General features: G+C 34.0%; 1 protein-coding gene and 1 long non-coding RNA gene across 3 annotated transcripts; both read left to right on the forward strand.

Annotated features, from left to right (window-relative positions):
• Positions 1-4,682: 4,682 nt before the first annotated feature.
• On the forward strand, positions 4,683-24,772 carry LOC128226781 (neurogenic locus notch homolog protein 1-like). Of its 2 annotated transcripts, none has more exons than XM_052936838.1 (9): positions 4,683-5,136; positions 11,869-12,005; positions 13,213-13,351; positions 17,959-18,063; positions 18,608-18,906; positions 20,424-20,562; positions 21,117-21,221; positions 22,160-22,264; positions 23,463-24,772. In XM_052936838.1, the coding sequence occupies exons 1-9, from the start codon at positions 5,085-5,087 to the stop codon at positions 23,471-23,473; spliced, it is 1,092 nt and encodes a 363-aa protein (XP_052792798.1). In that variant the 5' UTR covers positions 4,683-5,084; the 3' UTR covers positions 23,474-24,772. The 2 variants fall into 2 exon arrangements, with proteins under 2 accessions (XP_052792798.1, XP_052792797.1); XM_052936837.1 differs by having other exon boundaries at positions 4,685-5,136; positions 18,605-18,906.
• Positions 14,016-16,943, forward strand: LOC128226782 (uncharacterized). Its single transcript, XR_008259729.1, has 4 exons — positions 14,016-14,177; positions 14,623-14,781; positions 15,025-15,157; positions 15,605-16,943. It is a non-coding gene; the product is annotated as an uncharacterized LOC128226782 (long non-coding RNA).
• Positions 24,773-25,485: the final 713 nt, after the last annotated feature.

Genomic DNA, 25,485 nt, shown 5'->3' on the forward strand with positions numbered 1-25,485 from the left:
CGTTGGCTTGACAACCCTAGTTTTTATATAGTATATTTGCACTGTGTTGTTTGCAGATTTCGTGCTGATATTTCGTAATGCTTGTTTGTGTTTGTTTTGTGTTTGTGTTCTATGTCTTTGGCGTGTGTGACCCTGTGCCATTAAACGGGGTTTATGTTGAAACTCTTGGCTACTGAGCTTGTTTACTGTAGCTTTTCATATGAATATTGAATGGTTTATAACTATTCGGAACGAAACAGAATGTGGAACTTGTAGAAAACTGCATATTTATATATGCACATGTGAATTTTATTGCGTAAGAGATAATGAATTTACATGTTCATATAGCAAGTATATATAACAACAAGCCTACTACATATTCCAGCCATTGTTATATTATAATCTTCTCTATGTACATATACGAGAAACATGTAGTACATCGTAGACCCACCAAAAACACACACAAAAATTGTGAGCAGAGTTGTTTGACCAATACCTTAGACGTAGGGAAATCAATGGAAGCCAGGTCCCAATTTCTCGACACTTTTTAAGCTTAACAGGCTCAGTAGCTTATTTCAATTAACAACAATATATATTTCAGTTTGATTTTAATAAATGAAAAATTGTTTATTATAACTATCATAAATATCGTTCATATTCAAAGTATTAAAACTCTCACTGAAGTAAATACAAAACAAATGATAGATACACAAAAATTGTGAGCTTAGCTTAATCCAGCTATAAAAGACTTAAGAAGTTACGAGATATTTGGGCCTGGTGTTTTACCTTTTTGATGTTCTTGTTGTTATTTTGACCTTGCGCGTTCGCGCTTGGTGCGAGGTTCAACCATAAATCAGTATCCGTGTGTTAACCGAAGATTTAGACCTATGTGACCTGAATTATTTATTCATATTCTACCACTGATTAACTGTTATGGCCACGCATCATTTGAAACTTTGATTTGGGTACGTGGCGAAGCAATGCGAGACTCACCTATTCCTTATAGGGCGCGCTTGAATACTTTGATCTGACCTATAAGTAGTTACTCGGCAAGTACAAGTACCTGTTTGCTTCAACTTCAAATGCTAAGATTCTCAGTGAGTTTTTCCTTCCTCCCTTTTTTAAGCTGGTATATACGATATATCAACTAGTCAAATCACATTATACCTATTCACACTCGTGAAAAAAATACGATCTTACACTGAAATAAACAAATATCCTATATATATTTCGTTATATTTTGTCACCAATGAGCAAATTGTTACTGTTAATAAGTTCATCAAGTTTGAAGTTGATATCTTCAATGAATGTACAACAATTCAATAATTATAAAACAATTAATAATTACAATTTTGATACAACTGTAATCTAAAGAATATTTATATGAAAATATTTTGAAATCTGGCCTGGTCACCCTGTCTTTTATGAATCACAATTGGGTGAATAAATCTGATACAGTGTCACCTAAAACAACAATTCTGAGAAATTATTTTGAAATCGGCTTAATGGTTTCTGAAGAAATGTATTCCATATAGACAAAAAGAGAAAACTAATCCCTTCCCTGGCAACCATGTTTTTATATTCAACATGATGTGAAAAGATTTGACTGAGGGTTACCGTAGGAACACTTCTGTTAAATAACATGGCCACCAGAGTTCACGACTCTGAGGAGAAGATTTTCATATAGACATTTTGTGCAAAGTAACTCCGCCCCCTGGCGGCCATGATTGTTTACGAATTCACATGGGATGTAGAAATTTTATTTAAAAAAGGGCTAGCGGATTAAGAGGAGAATATTTAAAAAAAATATTTCGGTTGCGATGGCCACCAGAGTTCTGCAAGGAACCATGCATGGAATTTGGAAGAAAACCACCCAAAAACATTCCTGTGAAGTTTGATTGAAATTGTCCTAGTGGTTTAGGAGGAGAAGTTGTTTGAAGGAAAATGTTCACGACGGACGTCGGACATTCAACCTATCACAATTGCTCAAGCTGAGCACTTTTTGCTCAGGTGAGCTAAAAATAAAAAATAGCAGACCAAATAAAATTTGATATCAGTGTTTTTTTACGGGAAGCAGAAAACAATGTAAAGCTAAATTGATACCACAACTTGAGGTAAAAAAGTTTATAAAATTAATGAAATAAAATTGTTTAAGGTAGATTTATGAACCAGATCTAACCGGTTCTGTCACAACAGTGTCACCATGTAAAAGCGGTGTTCCGTTATGCCGACGTATGTGGCAGTTCTGGTACGCCTTCGTACGTGACAGGGGTTTTATGGAAACAACAGGTGTTAGTAGCTGTAGAAGTGAGGGATTTACAACTCAGTGACTCCACTCGAGTTTCACTATCGTGTGATATGAAGTCAGTAAGGATGTTTATCTCTACGGCATTAGATACTTACTGTTTATATTAACAAAACCGTTTTAAATAGAAACAACCCATGTACGTGTTTAAACTAAGATAAACTGGTAATTGGAATGGTCTGTACTGATATGAAATGTCATCATTACACGGTCACAGGAAGTACCCCGATCCGAGATAGCAGTTATATAGCAATACACGACTTATCTGTACATTGATTTTACGTTACTTTACTTGGTCTGTATTAGAAGGGAGGGGAAGGGGGGCAATGTCAGGGAATTAACATTATAAAAAACGCTCTGACCCCAAAGCCGAACAATATATATATATGGCTAACACATTTATATCGGGGCTTCAGGTCCCTTCCCCACGACCATTTTGTGTTTGTTCAGTTTGAAATGTACTCGGGTGTATTGTTCCCCCTACCCGTCTTTAAATCGGGAGAAGAAAATAATTTACTCAGTCGCAAGAATAAATACTTTTCTCTTATTAAAATATCATTGTAAGGTAGTGTTTTAACAGAGGTCTGTTTCAAAACGCAAACGATATAATACGAGTTCATTACATTTAAAACAAAAAATAACACCGCTTCTTTAATGGAGGCAAGTAATTGATATTAGGAAGTTGTCATTACTGACAATGACAGTTTAAAACTGAAAAACATTTGGTAAACAAAATCAAAAGATTTTGCAATAAAATCTTGATATGATTAAAACATAAACATACGATAAGGAAGCTATTTAATCATGAAATAGTTATTAACATTATAATACTGAAATTCAGTACATATGCTTCTACACACATATACAATAACATATACATAAGTTCTCAATAGTTCGTATAAGGATAAATTCTATGTATGCAATTTGATACAACAAAAACACATTACCGAAAATAAATTTTGTCTGATTCATTCAAAGGGTTACATTTAAAACATTTTGTTTATTTCTAATTGCATCGATGACCAAGTGGGTAGAAGTTTGCGAAATTTAAGCAGACATAGAACTTTAATAAATACAGGCGAAGGAACATTTTCAGAGGCGAGGGTGACACCTTCTTGCTCATAGTTTTAAAGTATATTACTTTTACAACGCATTGAAGTTTTAAGATATATCCAATGTTTTGATCACTCTGAAGTAACGTATATTTAATTCCGTTTACATGAACAAACATTAAAACAAAAAGACTTTAGGTTTGATTGAACATTATTATCAAAACAATCGATTTCGAGTTATTTTGACATCAAATGTTAGCTTAAGTCACTAAGTTAATGACTGAATATTCTAGTACTGTTGTTTTATAAGAAAACAGCTGCATGTAACGTAATCCAATTTCGACACAAAACAATAAATTTCAAATTTGGTTAATTTAGAAAATTCACTGACCATAACACTGAAGTGACTTGGGTGACTTAGCTAATTATATCAACTTGTCGAAAATATCTGCCCATACACATATTGTTTAAGTTTGGTGACACATCGGACAAGCGCTTTTCAAGCTACAACGCAGTCAACATGATTTCGTTTTGTAATTTAAGCAAATCAAGGGCCATGATTTTCAAATGACTGGGCGACATGGCTAATCATCTATATTGGCTGATATATTCTCAAAGTTTGGTTATGATTGGGCTTTCGTAGGTTAGGTTCGTGACCTACTGTTTTTCCCGGCGTTACACATAGTGTTTGATTACTCGAACTTGTATTAGAAGTCATATAGGTAATACATTCATTCGATTGGTTAGAAAATGTGTCCTTTACGTATTCAACAAATGCTCTCGGTCATTTAACCAAATGACCTTGTTTTAAACGGATTTGAAATTTGTTAAGATTTCTTAAATGCAATTATTCCGAACAAATTTCATGTAGTTAATGAACGAGGGTTCTGAACGGATGTTTTGGAAACAGAAACAGGTCTCCCCAATGCTTGTTTCATTCCGTTCCCCGACATTTTACGTTCATAGATATGGAGTGGATAATGGGTGTTGTGTCGATGAGGTAAACAGTTTTACCAAGTTTCATGAAGTCCTGTTAGGAGTTTATGAGAAATGCAGCCGACATGAAATATATATGGATGAAACTTTTGAATTCGAAACTGTGACGTTGACCTTATGTCTGCGCGCATGAATTGACACGCAACAGCGTTTTGGGGATATCGCCCTGTATCGGTCATAGAAACAGGCGGTCACTTGGTGTTAAGTATATCAGTTCGCATCTTTACATTTTTATGCTTGCTAAATTCTGACATTTATTATTTTCGCCTTTTTGATCCGTAGGGTTTCACCATTTTAACTTCTTGATTTCACGATTTCTAGTTAATGCTTCAGGGACTAAATAGTGAAGTTGAATTTCCACAGGGAATTGTGTTCTTTTAAATAAATAGCCTATGCCAATTTACAACACATGCATTTCAATAGAGGAAATGTAAGTACTCATCTTTGATGGCACTAAGTTTGTGTTCGTGAATTCTTTAGAATAAAAACAACTTCAGTTGAAATAAAAAAAAAATGTGCAAAATTTGTTAACAGTTAATGAACGTATATCTTCCTGCGTTCAATTCATTACATCGCATCAACTATACAACTACAACCAATAGAGTTCGTACTATTGAAACGAGGAAATAAACTTATCCCGATGTTTAAGTAAAAACACATACTGAATGGCCATATAAAAGTATAAATGATAAAGCTTTTAGCAGCGAAAGAATACATTGCAAACGATTGTCATATTGTGATATCGTCTAGACATGTTGGCTTATATCATACTTCTAATAGCTACTGGACTCGCGCCATGTACAGGTCAGTAACATTTGTGTCCACGATTATTATTAACGAGAAACCATTTCTTCTATACTGCATGCATTTGTTAACTTTCTTTAAAAAATCGTTTTAAGGGAAGATTCCTAAAAGAAGAAACATATTTTGTATATTTCGTACACAATGTAGCTTGTTTATTGCCCAACGATTTTATACGAAATACCCGTGGTGACATTTCATCTTCATAAACTTTACACATTTGTAAAGATTGTTTTAAGTCTTAAATGGGGTACATGGATTGTATAACAAAACATAACCACGACCGGAAGATAAGACTGTAAGATATGCTAAACTTGACAGTGCGCTGGGTTGCTATGCGATATAAAATAAAGATCGTATTACCGAACAAGAAAGACTCTTGTTACAGGTGAATTCTTTTCAATATGCTAATAACAATATTATTTCTAGATCCTTCTTATCGTCTTACAAATTATAGTAAGAGAATGCAGGTTTATTTCCACCAGAGTAATAACACGTAATAAAGTAGTAGTAGTCTGACACCGCCACGTCTGCACCATAAAGGTGTCAGGAAGCATTAACAACAGTTCATTTGCAAGGTGGACTTCCATCTGGTCACCGTAAGCGATAAAAGAAAATCTTAAATATTCGTTCTTGCATCATTCATATTCATTGTGAACCTTCATATTCTCAGTTAAATTAATGCGTATGTTTTTGCGTTTTGACATATCTCATCAATTTACGGTATAACTGCTTGTATCTCATATTTGAAACCTGTTTCCACAAGGGTGGTGGCAGAAATTAGTCTGAGGCACTATTTTGTCACCATACATAAAAGCAACATGCGGAAAATGACTCTTCTTGATGAATATTTATATGAAAAACAACAGAAACAAGCCCAGTAGCCGAAAGTTTAAACAAAAAACCCGTTTAATAGCAAAAGGAAAACGCCAAAGACATAGAACACAAAAACAAACAATCACAAACAAAAACATGGAAAAACGGCACAAACCCCACAAACAACACACTACAAAAATCAGGTGTGTTTATAAAGGATTGATAGGTACCGCCATGGAAGGGTCAGTAAAATGTAAATTTACCGGGGGTTTTAACCAGTATGTGTGCACAACCTCACGCTTATTCCTACAATCCCGAAATTAGCTAAAACGTAAAAGGTAATTCTTATCAAAGTATGCACTAATTTAAGGAAGTACTTCTATGATTAGGCATCCTGACTCTATCTCCAGACGAAAGAAAAACATTCAGAATACATTATACAATAAAACATTTCAAAGGTACGATGCAGTTATTATTTGAAACTATAAACATCACACACAGTCTACTTTAGCAAATAAGATGTTTAAACAGGGTGATTATAGAGTTTCATAATAAAAAGCATGAATTTACTATAACTGGGAATAAACAAAGAAAACATTATTAAAAAACAAAACAAAAACACAACATATATTTGCTAAAGTTGTCTTCCAAATGATTACACAAGTAAAGTTTTGAAAGGAAGTTTTATCCCTAGCACAAAGGGATGTAACTAAAGCTGAACACATTGATTAAAATGGATAAATATATGTGTGTCTAATTAGTGAGAGAAGTGCGGCACTTTCGTAACAAAGTCATTTAAAAGTGCAATTTTACAGGCATCGTTATAAGGTTAAGTAAGTCAAGTATTGTAACCTTTGAAAACAATTTGAAACAATTTTAACTATTTTGAGTAACGGACGGTATTTTTATATGTCATTAGATGAAATAACACAAATACTAGTGGCCTTTTTATGTCAGTAATTTACGGAATTGAGATATATATTTTAAGCGCCTATTTGTCGAACAATACAAAATTGGTATATTGATATTTAATTGTTTAGAATTAGCTATTTATGAATGCGATCACGACACTTAATTGACGTAAATAGGTTCATATTGTCTATTAATACCGTTTAAGAGCGTTTTAATTATTTATTATGATACACTATTGCTTCTTTCGTTCCTTTGTGTAAAATACAATTATGTGTAGTTTCAAAAATAATAACTTGCTATACATTTTAGTCTCGTTTGTATATAAATTAAGACGAAAATGAATAACTCATAATAATAAGAAATCGATTATATATATAACTCCTCATGCACTCTGATTTGTGGATAACTGAGCTGTTGTTGTTATCAGGTGATATGCATACTAACGCGGGCCCCGACTCAGTCTTCAGAATATATATCACAGTCTAGTAATGAGTTATATAAACATTTTTGCCGCAACATCATGTTTCATTCATTGAACACAGATTTTAAAGTAAGTTAAATATACGATTCTCTGAACTTTATGGTTTTGATTTGATAGGTTGTTCTTAGACATGGCTTCAAGATTCACTTCGTTTATATCTGTTTCAACGGTTATAACACACTTGGCAGAAGGGATAGGCATATTGACAGAAATGAGGTGCCTGTATTTACTTCAAATTGCTATTCTTTACTCTTGTCGTCGTGATATCTATAACTCAAATTCTTTTGGCTTTGCAAGGCGTAATCAGTCTCTTCGTTCTGTATATGGGCTTTCACGCCAACTCATTTGTATACCTTGTTTTTTCATATAAATATTGGACATGATGTTCATTACCAACTCGTTAGGCGTTGAAGTCTTTTGTCCTATCAAATATTCGCTACAATTGTCCGATCTTAAGCATCCTTAACTTCAATAAGTGTAAGTCACCTTCTTTTTCGAGATATATACTACGACAGGGGTTATGACGACAAATTGCCAAATTTCTTTGATGCGGCCGCCAAGAATTCTCTCACGAATGCATATATTAAAACACACACTGAAAATATTACAAATACTATCCTGACATGTTCAAAAAGTTGTTTCCCAACCATAAATTTGTTTTAGGACTAGACGATAGCCTTGGATGTCAACATATGTACAGAATTAAGTGCAAACGCTGTTACAAAGAAAGCATTATGTCATAACTTTGTCGATCTTTGAGATAAATTTTAAGATGGGCTTACTTCGTCCCGGTCTTGAATACGCTGATATTAATTGGAATAACTGCGGTGAAAAAATCAAAACAAAGCTTGAAAATTTGTGTGCGAAGCAAAACAGTAAGTATCTATATCTGTTCTTCAAAGAAAGCTTAGTAGGTCCACTCCTTCTGAAAAACGTTTCAATCATACAGTCACCATCAACATCAGCTGTCGGGACTAGGAATTACGCACTCCGCAATGTCTCTAACAACATCACCTGTCAGGACTAGGAACTACGCACTCCGCAATGTCTCTAACACCATCACCTGTCAGGAGTAGGAACTACGCACTCCGCAATGTCTCTAACACCATCACCTGTCAGGACTAGGAATTACGCACTCCGCGATGTCTCTAACAACATCACCTGTCAGGACTAGGAATTACGCACTCCGCAATGTCTCTAACATTTTCACCTGTCAGGACTAGGAACTACGCATCCCGCAATGTCTCTAAAACCATCACCTGTCAGGACTAGGAACTACGCACCCCGCAATGTCTCTAACAACATCACCTGTCAGGACTAGGAATTACGCACTCCGCAATGTCTCTAAAACCATCACCTGTCAGGACTAGGAATTACGCACTCCGCAATGTCTCTAAAACCATCACCTGTCAGGACTAGGAACTACGCACCCCGCAATGTCTCTAACAACATCACCTGTCAGGACTAGGAATTACGCACTCCGCAATGTCTCTAACACCATCAACTGTCAGGACTTGGAATTACGCACTCCGCAATGTCTCTAACAACATCACCTGTCAGGACTAGGAATTACGCACTCCGCAATGTCTCTAACACCATCACCTGTCAGGACTAGGAATTACGCACTCCGCAATGTCTCTAACACCATCACCTGTCAGGACTATGAATTACGCACTCCGCAATGTCTCTAACACCATCACCTGTCAGGAGTAGGAATTACGCACTTCGCAATGTCTCTAACAACATCACCTGTCAGGACTTGGAATTACGCACTCCGCAATGTCTCTAACACCATAACCTGTCAGGACTTGGAATTACGCACTCCGCAATGTCTCTAACACCATCACCTGTCAGGACTAGGAATTACGCACTCCGCAATGTCTCTAACACCATCACCTGTCAGGACTAGGAATTACGAACTCCGCAATGTCTCTAACAACATCACCTGTCAGGACTAGGAATTACGAACTCCGCAATGTCTCTAAAACCATCACCTGTCAGGAGTAGGAATTACGCACTTCGCAATGTCTCTAACACCATCACCTGTCAGGACTAGGAATTACGCACTCCGCAATGTCTCTAACACCATCACCTGTCAGGACTAGGAATTACACACTCCGCAATGTCTCTAACAACAGAGCGGTATTTTCAGTTTTTAAACGAGTGTCTTTATAGTCAATTTTCAATCTGCTCTTCGTAAGTACAGTTCCGACTATTCTGCAATTTTAACCCGCCACTTTGCACTTCTAGGGAAAGCGAACACTCATATTTTCATGCAATGTCCTTTCTACTTGAATAGAAGATAAACTATCATCCATGACATGTCAGAAATTACAGAACGTTAAAGTCATTCTCAATTTCAATACAGCTCTCAACCACGAGAACAACAACAGCATTTTTACTTTATCAGATTTCCATCAAGGATTCGAAACGCTTTTGATTATGTACTATGCTCCCTTTAACCAGTGTTGTGTAACCAACTATCATCTCAATCTACTCTTTTTTTGTTAATCTTTCTTGATAAACTTATATACAGTTCCATGCCTGATCGTTGCTCACCCAATCTCCTGGTCTAATTAGCACGCCTAGCACTAGTATATTTTCATCCTTAAATATTACAGATGCTGAGATTGGGGTCTAACAATCTAAAGAAATAGAACGTATCCCCCTAAAATTTCTATAAATATCATTTCTGAGCTCAGCAAAGTACTATCATCTTTACATACTTCCAAGTTATTATGTTTTGTTTTAAAAACAAGATTCTAAAACATCTTAGTTAACACTTTTCATCGTAGATCTGTCGATTTTTGTGAAGATGTAATAAGTCCTGGGCATCCAAGATAAAACTTGTTCTTAAGGAAAATTGTTTCTGGACGTTTGACTCTATCCGGGGAAGGATAATGCGCATGCATTTGATTCAGATTTTAAACATGGTTCTATTTAAATGTTTATATGTTTATATAGAAGTGGCGTGCTGATATTATCAATAGTACTAAACTGAACATATAATTCTCACATTTACATAATTCATTTAGTACGGCGAAATATCTGAATACATTATCTAATAAAAACAAGTAGAACACGCTTTAATAAATTACGCGTATCAGCGCACAATTCATGTATTGAAACAGGAAGCAGAAATTCAAAACAATAAAACAGGTTGTGTATGTGATAAAACGCACAAGAAATTGAAGAAAAAAATCATTTTGTTTTTAGATGTTGTTATTTTAACGACCTCATAGTAAAGTTTATAAAAGCGTAGTTGTTTGTAAAACCAAGTATAATCAAATTTATTGGAATTATAAACAGCTCTAACAAAGCATCTATTGTTGATTATTGAATTTACTTGTTGCAACCAAGTATATAAAGAAATTTCAAGGACTATTTAAAAATATTCTTGGTTGTGGTCAACCAGCTGGATGACTAGTGTCCGATATTCGAATTTTCGACATGTAATACCGATTGTTTTTGATTAATTATTTGTTGGGTAATTCCTGAGTCAGTGTAGTTTTTTTAAGGAATAATATAACCATGCATATTATTACAGAGTATTGTAATGTTTAATTTAACACGTGACATTTTTCAATACATGAATTTATTGTTGACGTTAATATTTATGAACCACAGGAACTCAGATCGCATATTTCCGTTCGAAAATTAATGTGTTAGCCATGGTTGAAACCGTTACTAACGGTTTAAGAAAAACACATCATTTTTTAAACTTTAATATTACAATCTGCGATCTATTTTTTTGTCAGCAGTCTGATATTACTGGTTTCCATGATTTTTTTGCAAAATTTGGCTCGTTGGAAGATAAAAAAGTTGTCAAAACGTTCAATCTGTGAGAGTGCAGCTTTAAGTCAGTAATAACCGTACAATGTATATTAAATACCTTAAACCACGCAACAATAATGCATTATATAAAGTAAATCATATCATTAATAAAGGCTGACCAAGTATTTGTATATATTGCAAGTCCCAACAATTAATAGAAAAATAGGCACAAGGTCACTTGATTGTACATGATTTGTTAAACCTGTCTACTACTTTCATTCAAGTCCCAACATGGAACATCGGACATGTTCTTATTCAAAATGGCCTTGCTAATGAATTCAATTGAAGGTTATTAAAAACAACTTACCTTTCGTCAACTAGTCTCAAGTCTTTACTGGTAAGAAACAACTTTTAATTAAATGAATAAATCATTGCTTGGACATAGTTATAATGACTTGAATGACTTGAATGTTCGTTGTCAGTATATAGAGTTGCAGAAATAGCTTACACACGTTCCACCAAAGTCATCGATGGTCAAAGTCATTTCAACCTCAACGACAACGACATATTTCAATTTATATCGATTGATAAAGAATAAATGTAGTTTCCGCAAAGAATAACGATCTCCTTCTTTGAGTTTGTAAAGTTTTGCACACGCCCTATAATTACTGCATTAAAGCTGGACCTCATTTATTACCTATTTCTTTGACCATTAGTAGTTAAAACTTACCTTCTGACTGTCAATACTAAAGGTATGTCGTATGTTGGATGTTACATGGATTCGACAAACCGTATCTTGCTGACATGGTTGTCGAACGATAATTCCAACACGCCGGCACGCTGTATAAAACTTTGCGAAGACGTCGGATACCGCATTGCTGGAGTCCAGGTAAGACACTTCAATCACTTAAGAAACTTAAGTATATGCCGGGGGTAAGGACCTCAGCTGTATCATTTAAATTATAAAGCAACACAGATAAATGGCGGATTTCAGACCCCGAAATGCTTGTACTGTGCAACACAAACAAACGACAAAAAATGGCAATAAAAAGTGGTTTAAAATATCTATTTGAACAACTGTATGAACTGTATCAAAAACTGGTCACTTTGATGTATTCAAATAAACGTATTGGCTTTTGCTAGATTTCACATATTTCACATTTCACATATTGTGTGCCTATTTCACAGTATATATATATATATATATATATATATATATATATATATATATATATATATATATATATATATATATATATATATATATATATATATATATATATATATATATATATATATATATATATATATATATATATTATATATATATATATATATATATATATATATATACATATATATATATATATTACGTATATACATTACGTACCTTTAACTCACCAAAATTTCAAACCAACGCCTTTTCCGCGGTTTTATAGATGCCAACTTGCACGAATCTTAACACAACTGTATGACACATATCACAAATGCTACATGTGTCCTTGATGTCATACACATAGTTTGAACTTGTACGAAGTACATATTCCTCGAGGACTCGAAAAGTTGCGCACACGTGGATGTTACGTTTCGCAATATCTCTAAGACGACCGACCATGATCTGAACAGGACATACATTTAATTCAAAGTTAATTTATATAACTAGAAGATCAAGGTACTTAAATACTGGAATTCGGTGAACAGTCAATTCAACGCATAAAGCAACGCATTTTCTTACTTATATTCAGAGTACTTCTGCACTGACACTGAAGCAAAGCACTTGACTAACAATCTCACTTTGTTAGATAGCAACCGGGATCACACCGACATTCATGTGAAAACACTTTGAAATAGGAATAAAATTACTTATACGTTTCGAATAAAAGCATTTTGCCACTGCGTTTCGAGGTACAGGTAGGGCGATGGAACACTTCCTATTGAGATTTTCGGATATGTAAGAATGGAAATACAATCAGTGTGAAATCCAGTTCTCAAACTTTAAAAGTATCGTTTCGATTCGCAAAATCAATGAAAAACTACGAACGACATTTGTTACAGACATTATGCTTCACCATTTAAGGTTATCCCTATTATTCCAGTACACTGCCGCGTGTTTCTGTGACAACAAATGGCAGCGCACACCACAAAAGGTTGACGATAGCGAGTGTGGGATGAGCTGCCCTGGTGACAGCAGCTATAAATGTGGGGGCGCATGGAGGATGAACGTATATAGCAGCAGTAGGTTTCAACTTTCTAAATAAGTCAGAGAATGCTTTGATCATCGCAATAAGTCAGTCTGCATATTCTAAATCAAGCCATTCCTGACCTAACGAGGAGGACTCGACAATCTCAAACCGACACCGATTGGTACAGTAAGATTAATATATTTAATTAGTAATATTAATATTACTGTTTTTGAATGATGTAAGGGCCCATGGGGATGGCCCCGACCCCATGGTCTCTATTACGGGGCAAATAAAAGGGGTCCTCGAGATCTCAAAAAGATTTTTTTTTTAATATATTTAATCAAAATGATACGGCTCTGTACATGATTAGTATACATTTTTAAAAATCTCAATCAGACCGATTAGACATTAGTTTCAACAGTCTAAATTAGATCGATTCTGCTCTATATATGATACTGATAAGGTCTCAACAGTCTCAATCAAATCGATTTTGCATTGTATATGATAATGAAGATGTCTCGACAGTCTCAATCAATTGTGACGACGCCTGTAGAAAGGGGTACAAAGTCGGCAATTTCAATTTCGAGAAAAACGTGTTTAAAGTTTTGTTGATATATTTCACTGACTTTAAGTCTCCATTTCTTTGTTAGATTTATAAATGTTAACGTACCACAATTGTTTAAATTGCATCCATAAAATATACATATACTCCGACAACGATGTTACCGATAGCGACGAGTATAATAACAACAAGGTTATCTCCCTTATGCATATACGTAATTTCCGGTTGGTAATTGACAAACAAGAAATTTTCAAACATTTACGTTTTTTGTCTTCATTTGCTGCTTTTCGAGGATGCTTCTGTCGAGTTTTGACAGGTAAATATCATTGCTGTTGTATAAATTTAATATTAAATTTTATTATGTTAAAATGATATAGAAAAAGGCGAAAATATTCGTCAATTGTCATAAACCCGGAAGTAAACAAATGGCTTGAACTGGCGGTTGTATTTAATTTCCATACCACATTGTCCATAATAATGAATGAACTTGTATAGTTATATAAATTTCTCATCATACCGAGTCATATGTTTTTGTAGTCATGGGAGTAAAGTGTTCCCGATGGACATGTCAATGACACTGATGACATTTTAATAAGGATTTGTGTAACTTATGAATGACCTTCATTTACTAGAAAAACTCAACCTGTCCACGATAACATTGTAGATAATTGAAATCTGTTTATGAGTTTTGATAACAACAATAATGAATTGACAAGAGATCACAGTGCACTACATAACATCATATTGCTATCGTATTTCAGGACAGTATCCATGTTACCTGCCCGGCACCCTCCATTACAGTTGGGACATTGCCTGCCAGTCTTCTTCCCCAATCGTGCCCAACCGATTGGTCCAATATTGTTCAAAACTTGATGGAAATGCGGTGTCATCGTAGTTTGGAGAATGTGCAGAGCACTCGGGTACATTTTAGTTATTTATAACTTAAGTTCACAAATTAATAAACGGTTGTTAATTGACAGCTTTTTCCAAGCAAAGAGAAGATTTTTGGTTGCACATATGACAACCTTGTTATACATATTCAGAAGACATATTGTGTAATACCGAATAATTAACTGGTTTCCATATTTTATTTTGAAATCATGCAATATTTTAGATAAACAAAATAGCATGTATAAAATAAAGATGTGTATCAAATGTTGCAGGACAACAAGCAGTTTATTTCTTCGATGAGACTGAATTGAAGGGGAGCAGACACTGTTGTGAGCATGATGATCACTTCTTCACGTACCATGGCTTGGAGATAAAAAGCCGAAATTGGCACTTTGGTCTTAGCAGGTAGTTAATAAGATGTTCACATTAAACCCTAAAGTAGAGTACTTTAATTTTGAAAATACTTAACCTAACAGAATTGAGCCCTAGATTTTTAAGAGTATTCGCCTCAGCGTTAGCCTTTTAATTGGTGTCAGTTACATGTAAACAAATTAACCTTGACCATAACTCAATAACTGTTGAAATTGATAAAATACATCTTTGCATACCTGTTGCCAGAGGAAGAATGTATATGTTAACTTTCATAAGTATGTTATTTCTATATTACATTTCAAATTTTCAACAATGTTAAACAAAAATAAAAGCTGTTTAAACTAGCCAAGTAACTCCTGACATTGTCAAAACACTGGCATGATATCTTGATCTTTATATAAGCTTGTTTTTTTGTGTGTGTTTTTGTGATGTCAAAATATGACTGATCTAGACATAATTTCTATCAATCCATACTTTCAGCAAACAGGCCTGGCTTTGTGCGGTGCAGGTTTGCTGCATCGGTGATGGTTTAGTTTACCTGATGAAAACCAAAGCAGTTGTGTACCCTGAACTCCTTTCCGAATTCTTCATCAAGGGGATGGATGTTGAATGGCAGTGGTATTAACATGACAAGATCAGAGAATACAGCAAATTAGACATTGAAAAAAACAGTGTGCCCTAGACAGTCTCAACCAAAGCATTGAACAAACTGTACAACCTGTTAATTAACTTTTTAGAGCTGTTTGTTTGGACTAGTGTTTGTCATTTTGAAATAAGTAATAACATTATTTCTCAGTACAAGAAATCTGCAGGAATTAGAAGCTGATATTTACTGTAACTATATAAACAAACCTCTTAGGGGTTTAGCCAGGTTAAAGAAAGACAGGGAGCTACAGAAAAGAGACAGGTTTCCATGTTTCAATAGGACACCCTTCATTTATCTGTGAAGAATTTTAACATTTTGAATGTTACAGAAAATGTTAGGAATATTGTATAATGTTTAATTGAAGTACTATTAGGTTTCAAGTGCCAAATATTTAAAGCCTGTGTGTATTTATAATCTTGTGAATATAAAGTTATCACATGACGGGTGCTTCCAAAAAAGAACAGGGTGCAGAAACCTTCCATAACTCTTGCTAGAACCCTAATATCATTTTTTCATCAAATTACAGTAAAATTGAAAATTGATACTTGTGGTTGCCATGGTTACAAACTTGTTTCTTAGTGTAGTAATATGTTATATATATATAAATACAATATTGCATTATGTAAACTTATAATATTTTAAGAAATAATGATTCAAACACATGTACAGAGACAATAAATACACTACTTTGTATTTTTGTTGCCATGGCAATGTTTCTGTGTATATTTGTTACATTTATTGTTTTTTATTACAGGATTGTCCATTTGTGAAATTATAATGTGTATAATAAGCATAGCTACAAAATGCATAGATACATGAAAATACCTATTTATGGATGTACATATTTTCTTCATATTTCGATAATAGAATAGATTTTGTACACTGACCCCCCTTGGACTTAAATCACCTTAGCAACAAAAGTCTTAAACATTTTGAATATTTAAAAAAAAAATATTTGTAAAGTGTCTGCCAATGCTTAGGTTATTTGGGTACTTTTTAAGAGCGGCGTGTGTGATCTCTTTTACGTTTAATATTGAATTGCATCGTATTGTGGTTGTCCTGGTAACATTTTGATTGCCATTTAAAACTTCAATCATAATCTTACAAGAATTTTGTCACCAGTTCAATATGTTATTTTGTGTAAGATATATAACTACAAATTATATAAAGACATAAAAAAACATGTGTTTTCATTTCTTTATCTAAAAAATATGCCACTTTTTGACACTTTCATCGATAAATTGATCGACTCCTGTGCTTCTTTAAATCGTCATAACAACAAAAGTACTTCAGATTTTGACCTCAAATTTTCGCCAAATTGTTTCTAATGATGTACTCTATAAATAACTACCAAAAAGAGCAAATGTCATTTTTGCACCTTTGTATCCCTTTTTATAGGCATTGACACAAATTGATTTTGCTTTAGATAGATTTATTTCTGTATACAATGTATAGTAATACAATGAAACCTACAGGGACCAAGAATATAACATGAACACAAAATTGTCATACATGAGTGAAACAATCAACTTAATTTTACACAAAGAATATCGCAAAACAGGATTTTTGAATACCTTATTTCCATTGTGGTCCTTGCGGAAAAATAGTTTGACATAGAGCGACACATTTCAATATATAACAGCCAAAGAAAAATAATTATTATATAAAAAGCAATCATAAATTAATATATTATAAAACTGCACATGAAGTTAAAATAATCAAATTCAAACACAATTGCATTGAACATTTTTATCACAGATATTGTATAAAACTGCAAAATAAGAATCATGAAAGCAGGAATAATATGCAACCCTTAACCAATGCGTTTGAAACGGAATAAAATCATTTATAGTTGGACTCATTTGAACCTGGCTTGATTAAGGCATGTAGTGGTAATGGTCAGCTTCTTTATTAAAATACAGTCGGAAAATGATATCACACAGAAGTACAGAATACATCTTGAGTATGGAAAGAACAGTTAAGGTGTTATTGAAACTGTTTATTAACGGCATGTTGGTGAAACACCAACTTTCATTTATTACACTATTGAATGTAAATCTTTCTTTGATTGTTATATGTTTCTTGTGGATTTCATTGGTCTGTCTTTAAACAATACCACAATTACAAGTTTGGTTTCTGTGTCTGTCCCTATTGTGTCCATTAAATGCCAATATTTCGTGCATTTCAGCTTGTGAAGCCTATCCATGCCAGAATGGGGGCACGTGCTCGGAAACCTCCACTAAATACACGTGCAAATGTCCATTCGGTTGGACAGGAACCAACTGCCAAACCAGTGAGTTTTATTTAAAAAAAAACGCCGAAAAAGTTTTCATTTAGTAATTAATAGGTTTTCAAAACACACCAGTGAGTACATAGATGGCAGTATCATTCAAAACGTTTGAAACAAAAAAGAGAAATCGATATCATTATACACACTTCAATTATCTCATAAAAGCTTGTCTAAAAGTGTAAGCTGCACACATTGTTTTTGAGATTTATGTTAAAAAACAAAAATTACCTTTTTATGGTTAGCACAAAATAACCAATCAGTTGATAGTTTCAATTTATTTTCTTCTTCTAAAAGTTCACAACGTTTAAGTACATATTACTGGAATTGGTTAAAAAGAACACAATAACCGACACGTATTGTTCAGCTCTTCTGTTAACTTTATCTACTTTTAAGAAGATTAAATTTGTCACATGTAAAACGATTGAAACCACTTGTAACAATTGTTGTTGAATATAACCTTATTTCAAACATCATATCAACAGTTGAGTTTTAATAAAAAGTATTGTTTATGTGTAATAAAATTGTCTCCCTTCCACTAAACCAGCAGGATTTTCGTATGCAAGATGCTTCGTCGAAGATCGTTTCATCCTGCCAAGGTTATCAGACGACAATTCCGACACGCTGACAAGTTGTATACAACGTTGCGAGGACAACGGATCGGTGAAAAACAATCAAACTTGCCTTCTGTCGACTAATCCTGCAGGTATGTCGTATGTTGGATGCTTCGTCGAAGATGATTTGTCAAGGCGTATCTTGTTGCCCAGGGTGTCAGATGATAAATCCAACACGCCGGCGCGCTGTATACAACGCTGCGAAGACAATGGATATCGAATGGCTGGAGTCGCGGTGAGAAACTTTAATTTATATGCAAGCGTTAAAATAGATCTTTCGTCAGAAATAAGATGAATAGGAACAGTTAGTATAATAAACCATACGCAAAGTTAATCACATTTAAATTTTAGATTGGTTGCGAAACACAAGTTGTTCTTGTAACTATCCGTTTAAGTTGCAGATGGACTTAAAAGTCGTTTATAACATAACTCTTTCATCCTGTACTTAAGGCTTACCGTACGTCTTTAACTTGAAATTATATATGTCATTGCTGTTTTCCTAACATGAATCTACACATACCAGTATGACGTCATAGTGTTTTAACACGAATAAGATTTTTTCCCCTTTATATGTATGATATACCTTGATACAAATGAAAAAAATCGCAAATTTTTCTCTACCTTATCTCCAGTAAAGAATGGTATATATACTACATATTTCCTTCACCATTCTGTACTACTTCTCACAAAATTCGTACTGTTCACAAAGGTACAATTAGAGCAAAAGCCAAAAGCATTTAATTTCCTAGGAACCGCTGCATACGTTTTGTTCCACTGCCTCTAGTTTTCTTCCAAATTTACAAATACCGTTGTGTTGTGTTATGCAACAATACTTAAGCACTTAAGGGGAACTTTTGTAACAATTCAACATTCATTATGTAGCGCCTTAAAAACACAGTTTTCATACAATGCAAAATATATTCTGTTACTCCACAAATACACTTATTATTCAATAAACAAACACAAGTTACTGATAACGATTAACAGACAATAATTTTAACTAAAAAACTTGTTTGTTATGAAAAACAAACCCAGATTGTCTTCTGTAATCACTGCATCGCCATATTGGCTTACTGAATAGAATTTGTATTTGTGAGCATCGGACAACCACGACTATTAATATTATTTACATACGCAGTGCACTATCCTATCGGCGCATCATTATTCTCGAAGAACTATGAGCTACATTCATAATGTTGTTTTTCGTACAGAAGTATTTTAAATCAATAGCAATAGTTGTTTTATTGTGAATAGTTTATTATCGAAATTCAACATAACTTAAGGCAGTATCCTTACCATAGGGGGCCTTTCCAAAACATGCTTTATGCACCAGTCAATTGTAACCACGGCACCCCAGGTCCGGGGGTTTACCGGGGATAGCCATGGAAATGGGCCGTGCTTTTACCTTCTCGGTGGCTCCGCAGTGCCGGGTGAATGCGGTGCTTTTGTCTTCACGCCACATATAGCGGGAATGGGCCTTACCTAGGATTCCTGGGGTGCCGGTGTATTTGGGATTTTTGGGCTTTACTCGGGCTTAACTGGACCAAAAGTCAAAGTCCCCGCTATTTCTTGGACTTGGGGCCGTAGTTACAATTGACTACTGCATTACTTATATTTATAATAGTAAAATGTGTGTTCGCGAAGTCAGCATTTAATTAATTCCCGAAAAACGTATCGTACTATACAATATTTTGTTTTTTAGATATTGACAATACTCTTCATTATTTGAACATCGTATCGGTTTCATTTCAGTATAGTGTCGAATGTTTCTGTGGCAACAACTGGCAGCGTACACCCGAGATTGTTGACGATAGCGAGTGCGCATCGAGCTGCCCTGGTGACAGCAAATACAAATGTGGGTTCAGTTGGAGGATGAACGTGTATAGCAGCAGTAAGTTTCTATAGCATCAAATTAACCGAGACTGCTTTATGCATTCCCAAAAATAAATTGACCAGTAAATTGACATTGAACGTTATTACATTTCGAAATTTCTCTTTAAGACTGGCCTTATATTGCTTCTGTTCATAAATTTACGTTAGTATTTTAGCTTCACAAATCAATGAATTTACGCCATCGATTATATCAGTTGTTTAATTGAACTTTACATAGAATAGAACGCTTTAAACATGCAAAAATATTTAAGCAATAATAAGATACATCATTTATCCATTTCGTTTGAAACGGAATAAAATAATTTACAAATAGAGTCGTTCGAACATTGTTTTATTTAGTCTTGTAATAGTTATGGTAAGACACCATCTGAAATTTCCATTGGTTACAACTTTGACAATTGACGGTCTACATTGATTGTAGTATGTGTCTTAGGCTTTGATATTTCTGCCTTTGAACATTACCATAGTCACAAGTTTGGCTTGTGGTCCTGTCCCTAATGATTCCGTTGTATCATTTCTTATGAATAAATCTAATCAATGAATGCATTTTAGCTTGCGAAGCCAATCCATGCAAGAACGGGGGCACATGCTCGGAAAACTCCAGTGAGTACACTTGCAAATGTCCTTTCGGTTGGACCGGAACCAACTGTCAAGACAGTAAGTGTATAATCGTAAATCTTCCCAAATTAAATCACCGGATGTCTTTTTGGAGCCTTCTTGGTGTCCTTAATGATGGCTGTATATTTTTTATGGAAGGATTGTATCGTACATCCATATTTGCTAAAGAAAACTAATAAATTAATTTGACACAAGACGAGAACATGGTAAAGAAAGAAAATACTTCGCTCAATATGGTTGTTTATATATCTAAGGACATTAAGAGTTGAGTTGTGTATAATTCGAAAATCGCAGATTGAAGACAACAATTTTTGACTGTTTAGTGATATCTTTTAACATTACAATATGGTGAAATAGTAAACCCTCTTTTAAAATTTTAACATATTTAAATCTTCAATCCTAAGCATTTACTTTATAGTTTTCTCAATGAGAGCCGCTGACAGACACATTGCAAATAAAAAATATATATTAATAAACCTAACCATAGCTAAAGCCAGGACTTAATTCGATCTTAAACATAATCATGTAGTTTATAGTGCATCCTTCAGAACACATCCAACTGTAATGCAAAAAATCATTAATTCATGTATTAGATACAACCCTTAACCAATTATTTTCAAACGATAATAATTATTAACAATCGGAGTCGTTTGAACTATGTATTGCATAGGAATGCGGTGATATTGGTCAGTTTCTTTATTAAACCACATTTGAGATAGGATATCACCCAGTTACACAAAATATAGTATGAACAGAGCAGTGAGGTTTTATATGAACTGTTTATTGACGGCAATTGGAACACAACTGCCAACTTTATAACAATCCTAAATGTAATTGCCTTTAATTGTTAGTAGTGTCTTTCTTAGGCTTTTTTGTCTGCCTTTGTTCAATACCATAATTCTGTGCTTCACCATATTGTTTCGATTGAACTATTGTGTATGCATAAATAAATACTTAATACATCTATTGAATGTCAGCCTGCGAGGCCAATCTTTGCCAAAACGGGGGCACGTGCTCGGAAAACTCCAGTGATTACATGTGCAAATGTCCTCCCGGTTGGACTGGAACATACTGTCAAGCCAGTGAGTATATATGAGTCTTATTTCCTTATTTGCTGAAAGTCTTATATACCTATCAAACGGATTAACAAGCTTAAGTCAGAAAGTGAAACAAAAGAGTGCTTTAGATATGATTATTAATATTATTATCTAAAATAACTATCTACATCGAATGATATTTCTTTTTTATGATCACATACAGAAGGTTTATTTCAGTTAAAAGTCGAACCACAGAATATCCTAACAATTGTTATTTCATGTCAATGATCTTTTTTTGAAATTTCATTTGTCTTTAAGAACATATCAAAAAGTACAATATGTCGACATTAAATGCTCAGTTATTCAAATTACATTCTTGGCTGCATCTTTATGGTTAGGTACAGAAATAAAGGCTCTATATTAACGTAGTCAAACTAAAATTCCTTCACTGAATAACTCGTTGCTAATTGCTCGTTTCATTTCTGTAAATTGTCAAGCCATCAATTCTAAAATGACCTTTCCAAATGACGGGTGTTGAATGAGTTTCACCTATCTAGAATATATTAGATATGTATGTATCCAGATCAAGCATAGAATTGTTTTAGCAAATTGTCTTCTTAACATTAAAACGAAAGCAATCCTTCCATGCGAACAAGGCTAACTCATTTTCAAAATCAAATCTGAAGGAGCCGTTGCAAAGTATTCTTTATAAAGTATTATGTATATTTCTCTCTCTCTCTCTCTCTCTCTCTCTCTCTCTCTCTCTCTCTCTCGATGGACTGACTGGAGCTGTATGTCTGGAAAATGACTTTTGTGCAGACAAAACGCGTTTTCAGTAAATCTGAACGGTACCAGGAGCGACAGCTGTATTTATCAATAGATATCACAACATTAACTCAAAACATTTAACGAACTTTGCTTTCTCATAAATCGTGACGTCAACTCCAGTTAAATGAGGGCATACGTTTGTAAAATGTTCATGACATCATTTCCTGTTTCAATACAGAAATTGGTTAAAATTTTAGGAATGCATTTCATGAAAACCGGATGAAGTATCAAGTTTTATACGATGATTTATATGAAGAAATAACATACAACTGGCTGGAATAGTAATAACCTTATAAAATAAGCTTCATAATATTGCTAAGATACTAATAGATTTGGTCTAAAAATATAATGCAAAAATACTTGAATGATAACGATTTTTAGTTGATTTTTTCTCAGAAAAATGAATTAATTCCAGAAACACAGTAACTACTCGTCATGAAAACATCACTACACGTCTAAGAATATGCACAATGCAAACGGAGGACCGACAACACCAGGATATCCTCAACCGAGATCTTTTTGAAATATGTTTCAGCTGCGGACTTTAAATGTGATCTATAAACAATGAAAGAGTATTTCGTGTAAATATTGGTTTTATATTTACTTTTGAAATATTTCCACGTTTACTTAAATAAATATAAAAAAACAACACATTTAGTATGGCATACTTGTCTTGAAACAAGTGTACACGCATTATCTATAATTTGACAAGTAATGGTAGAGTTCACAACTACTAGTATATATCCCAATTCCGTCGCTGCCCGTTCGATGGCGGTAATTATAACATATATGTTTATTCAAAGATTGTTGCATGTGTATTAGTTTTGTTTCTAGTTTAGTATTTGTGTCTTAAGATGTTGGCTTCTGGCATAGTCCCTGTCTTTTTAATTGTATTAATATTTAAAAATGTGATATATCTAGCCGAATATGATTTAACGCAAATTGAAAGTATATATTATATATCATCGCCATTACAAATTTAAAGTGACACAATCGTGGTAAAGTAGGTACATTCTGTTCCAAGTGACAAGAAACATTTAACATGTTCTAGCAGGCGATCGTGATCGCAGAGCCAACTCGGTAACGAACCTCGTTAATGATCCGGCGGTCGTCATGGATCGCTTTTCGAGCCCAGCTTATATTTTGTTTCATAACAATATTTTCTAAATTTAAAACGAATCATTTATTTATTTGGAGCATGCAATCTCAAAACATGAATTTCTGAAAATTAACACTTTCCTTCAAAAACCCTTATTTCTCTTCCTTATCTGAACTACGAGCTGCTATTATTCAATTTAAAAGAAAATACGGCAATAATACAACAGTTTTAGCAATGGGAGGGAGTTTTTCGCGTATTATGGAGACATATGTAGTGTTAGCAAGGTCAGTAGTAAACGTTTTTGTTAAGTATCGAAGTCAAGACATAACTCTTTGATTAATTGCCATATAGATGCACTTCTTAATATAAAACTCGAATATGCAGTACAACCAGTTTTATATAGTCTTTCCCTGATTTTGTTTTGTTAAATATCATGAACTTATTTCGTTCTTTCTTGTATTGATCTTCATTTGCTATGCCACTTGTTGTTTATGTATCAATCATTCGGTGATTCTTTTCGGAATCAAAACATTAATTTGTATTAAACTTAATTAAAAGTTGCTAACATTTTATTAAATGTACTCAAACATTTTACTTATAATAAATAATAAATATGTAAACGTCTATCCTGAGTGTTTTAAACAAAAAAAAACTACAGACAGAACATTTTCAGTGTTTCTTCTTTAAGGATTTCCCCCGTTCCTGTCTTCTACTCTAGTGCTCCAGTACCTCAAAAATATACGTGTCAGGTTGTCTACACATAATTTGATTAAAGACCTCAGTAAAATCAAAACATCCAAAGTGATTTCATTGGCAAATCGAATGCTTATTAATAACAGCTTGTAATATTAATATACGTTGGCGTTCTTTTCTCTTACGTGACTGTTGTTCTTGGTTATCTTGATGTCGTCGTTTGTAGCCGCTTAACTTTATTGACAATTGTTGGAACAGGTGTAAGGTTGGGTAATCATTAACTAGTTTACAACCAGTTGAGGCTTGTTACCATTCCAAGGTGATGACCTCACCATTAATTGATAAAGGTTTATAAAATCTTTATATGAAATACAGAAACAAAGCTTAGTAGCCAAAAGTTTAAACATAAAGCCCGTTTAATGGCACAGGGTAATCGTCAAAGACATAAAACACAAAACTGAAAAATCACAAACAAGAAACATGGAACAACAGCACAAAACTCCATAAACAACACAGTGCATATAAACTAAATAAACAAAATCGATGTGTTTATCAAGGAGTATTGGTACCGCCTCGGAAAGGTCAGTTGTATGTAAATTTATTGGGGGTTTAATCCAGTTAAAGTCTGATTGTGCTGTTTGTATGT

Source organism: Mya arenaria, chromosome 3, assembly GCF_026914265.1.
Source record: "Mya arenaria isolate MELC-2E11 chromosome 3, ASM2691426v1".
Classification (NCBI taxonomy): domain Eukaryota; kingdom Metazoa; phylum Mollusca; class Bivalvia; order Myida; family Myidae; genus Mya; species Mya arenaria.

Bases quoted from the DNA above. Each gene is read 5' to 3' on its own strand.
- LOC128226781 (XM_052936837.1), top strand. From the start codon at position 5,085: ATGTTGGCTTATATCATACTTCTAATAGCTACTGGACTCGCGCCATGT. The intron at 12,006-13,212 runs GTAAGACACTTC...CTATTATTCCAG, and splicing joins ACCGCATTGCTGGAGTCCAG to TACACTGCCGCGTGTTTCTG. The intron at 20,563-21,116 runs GTAAGTTTCTAT...AATGCATTTTAG, and splicing joins GATGAACGTGTATAGCAGCA to CTTGCGAAGCCAATCCATGC.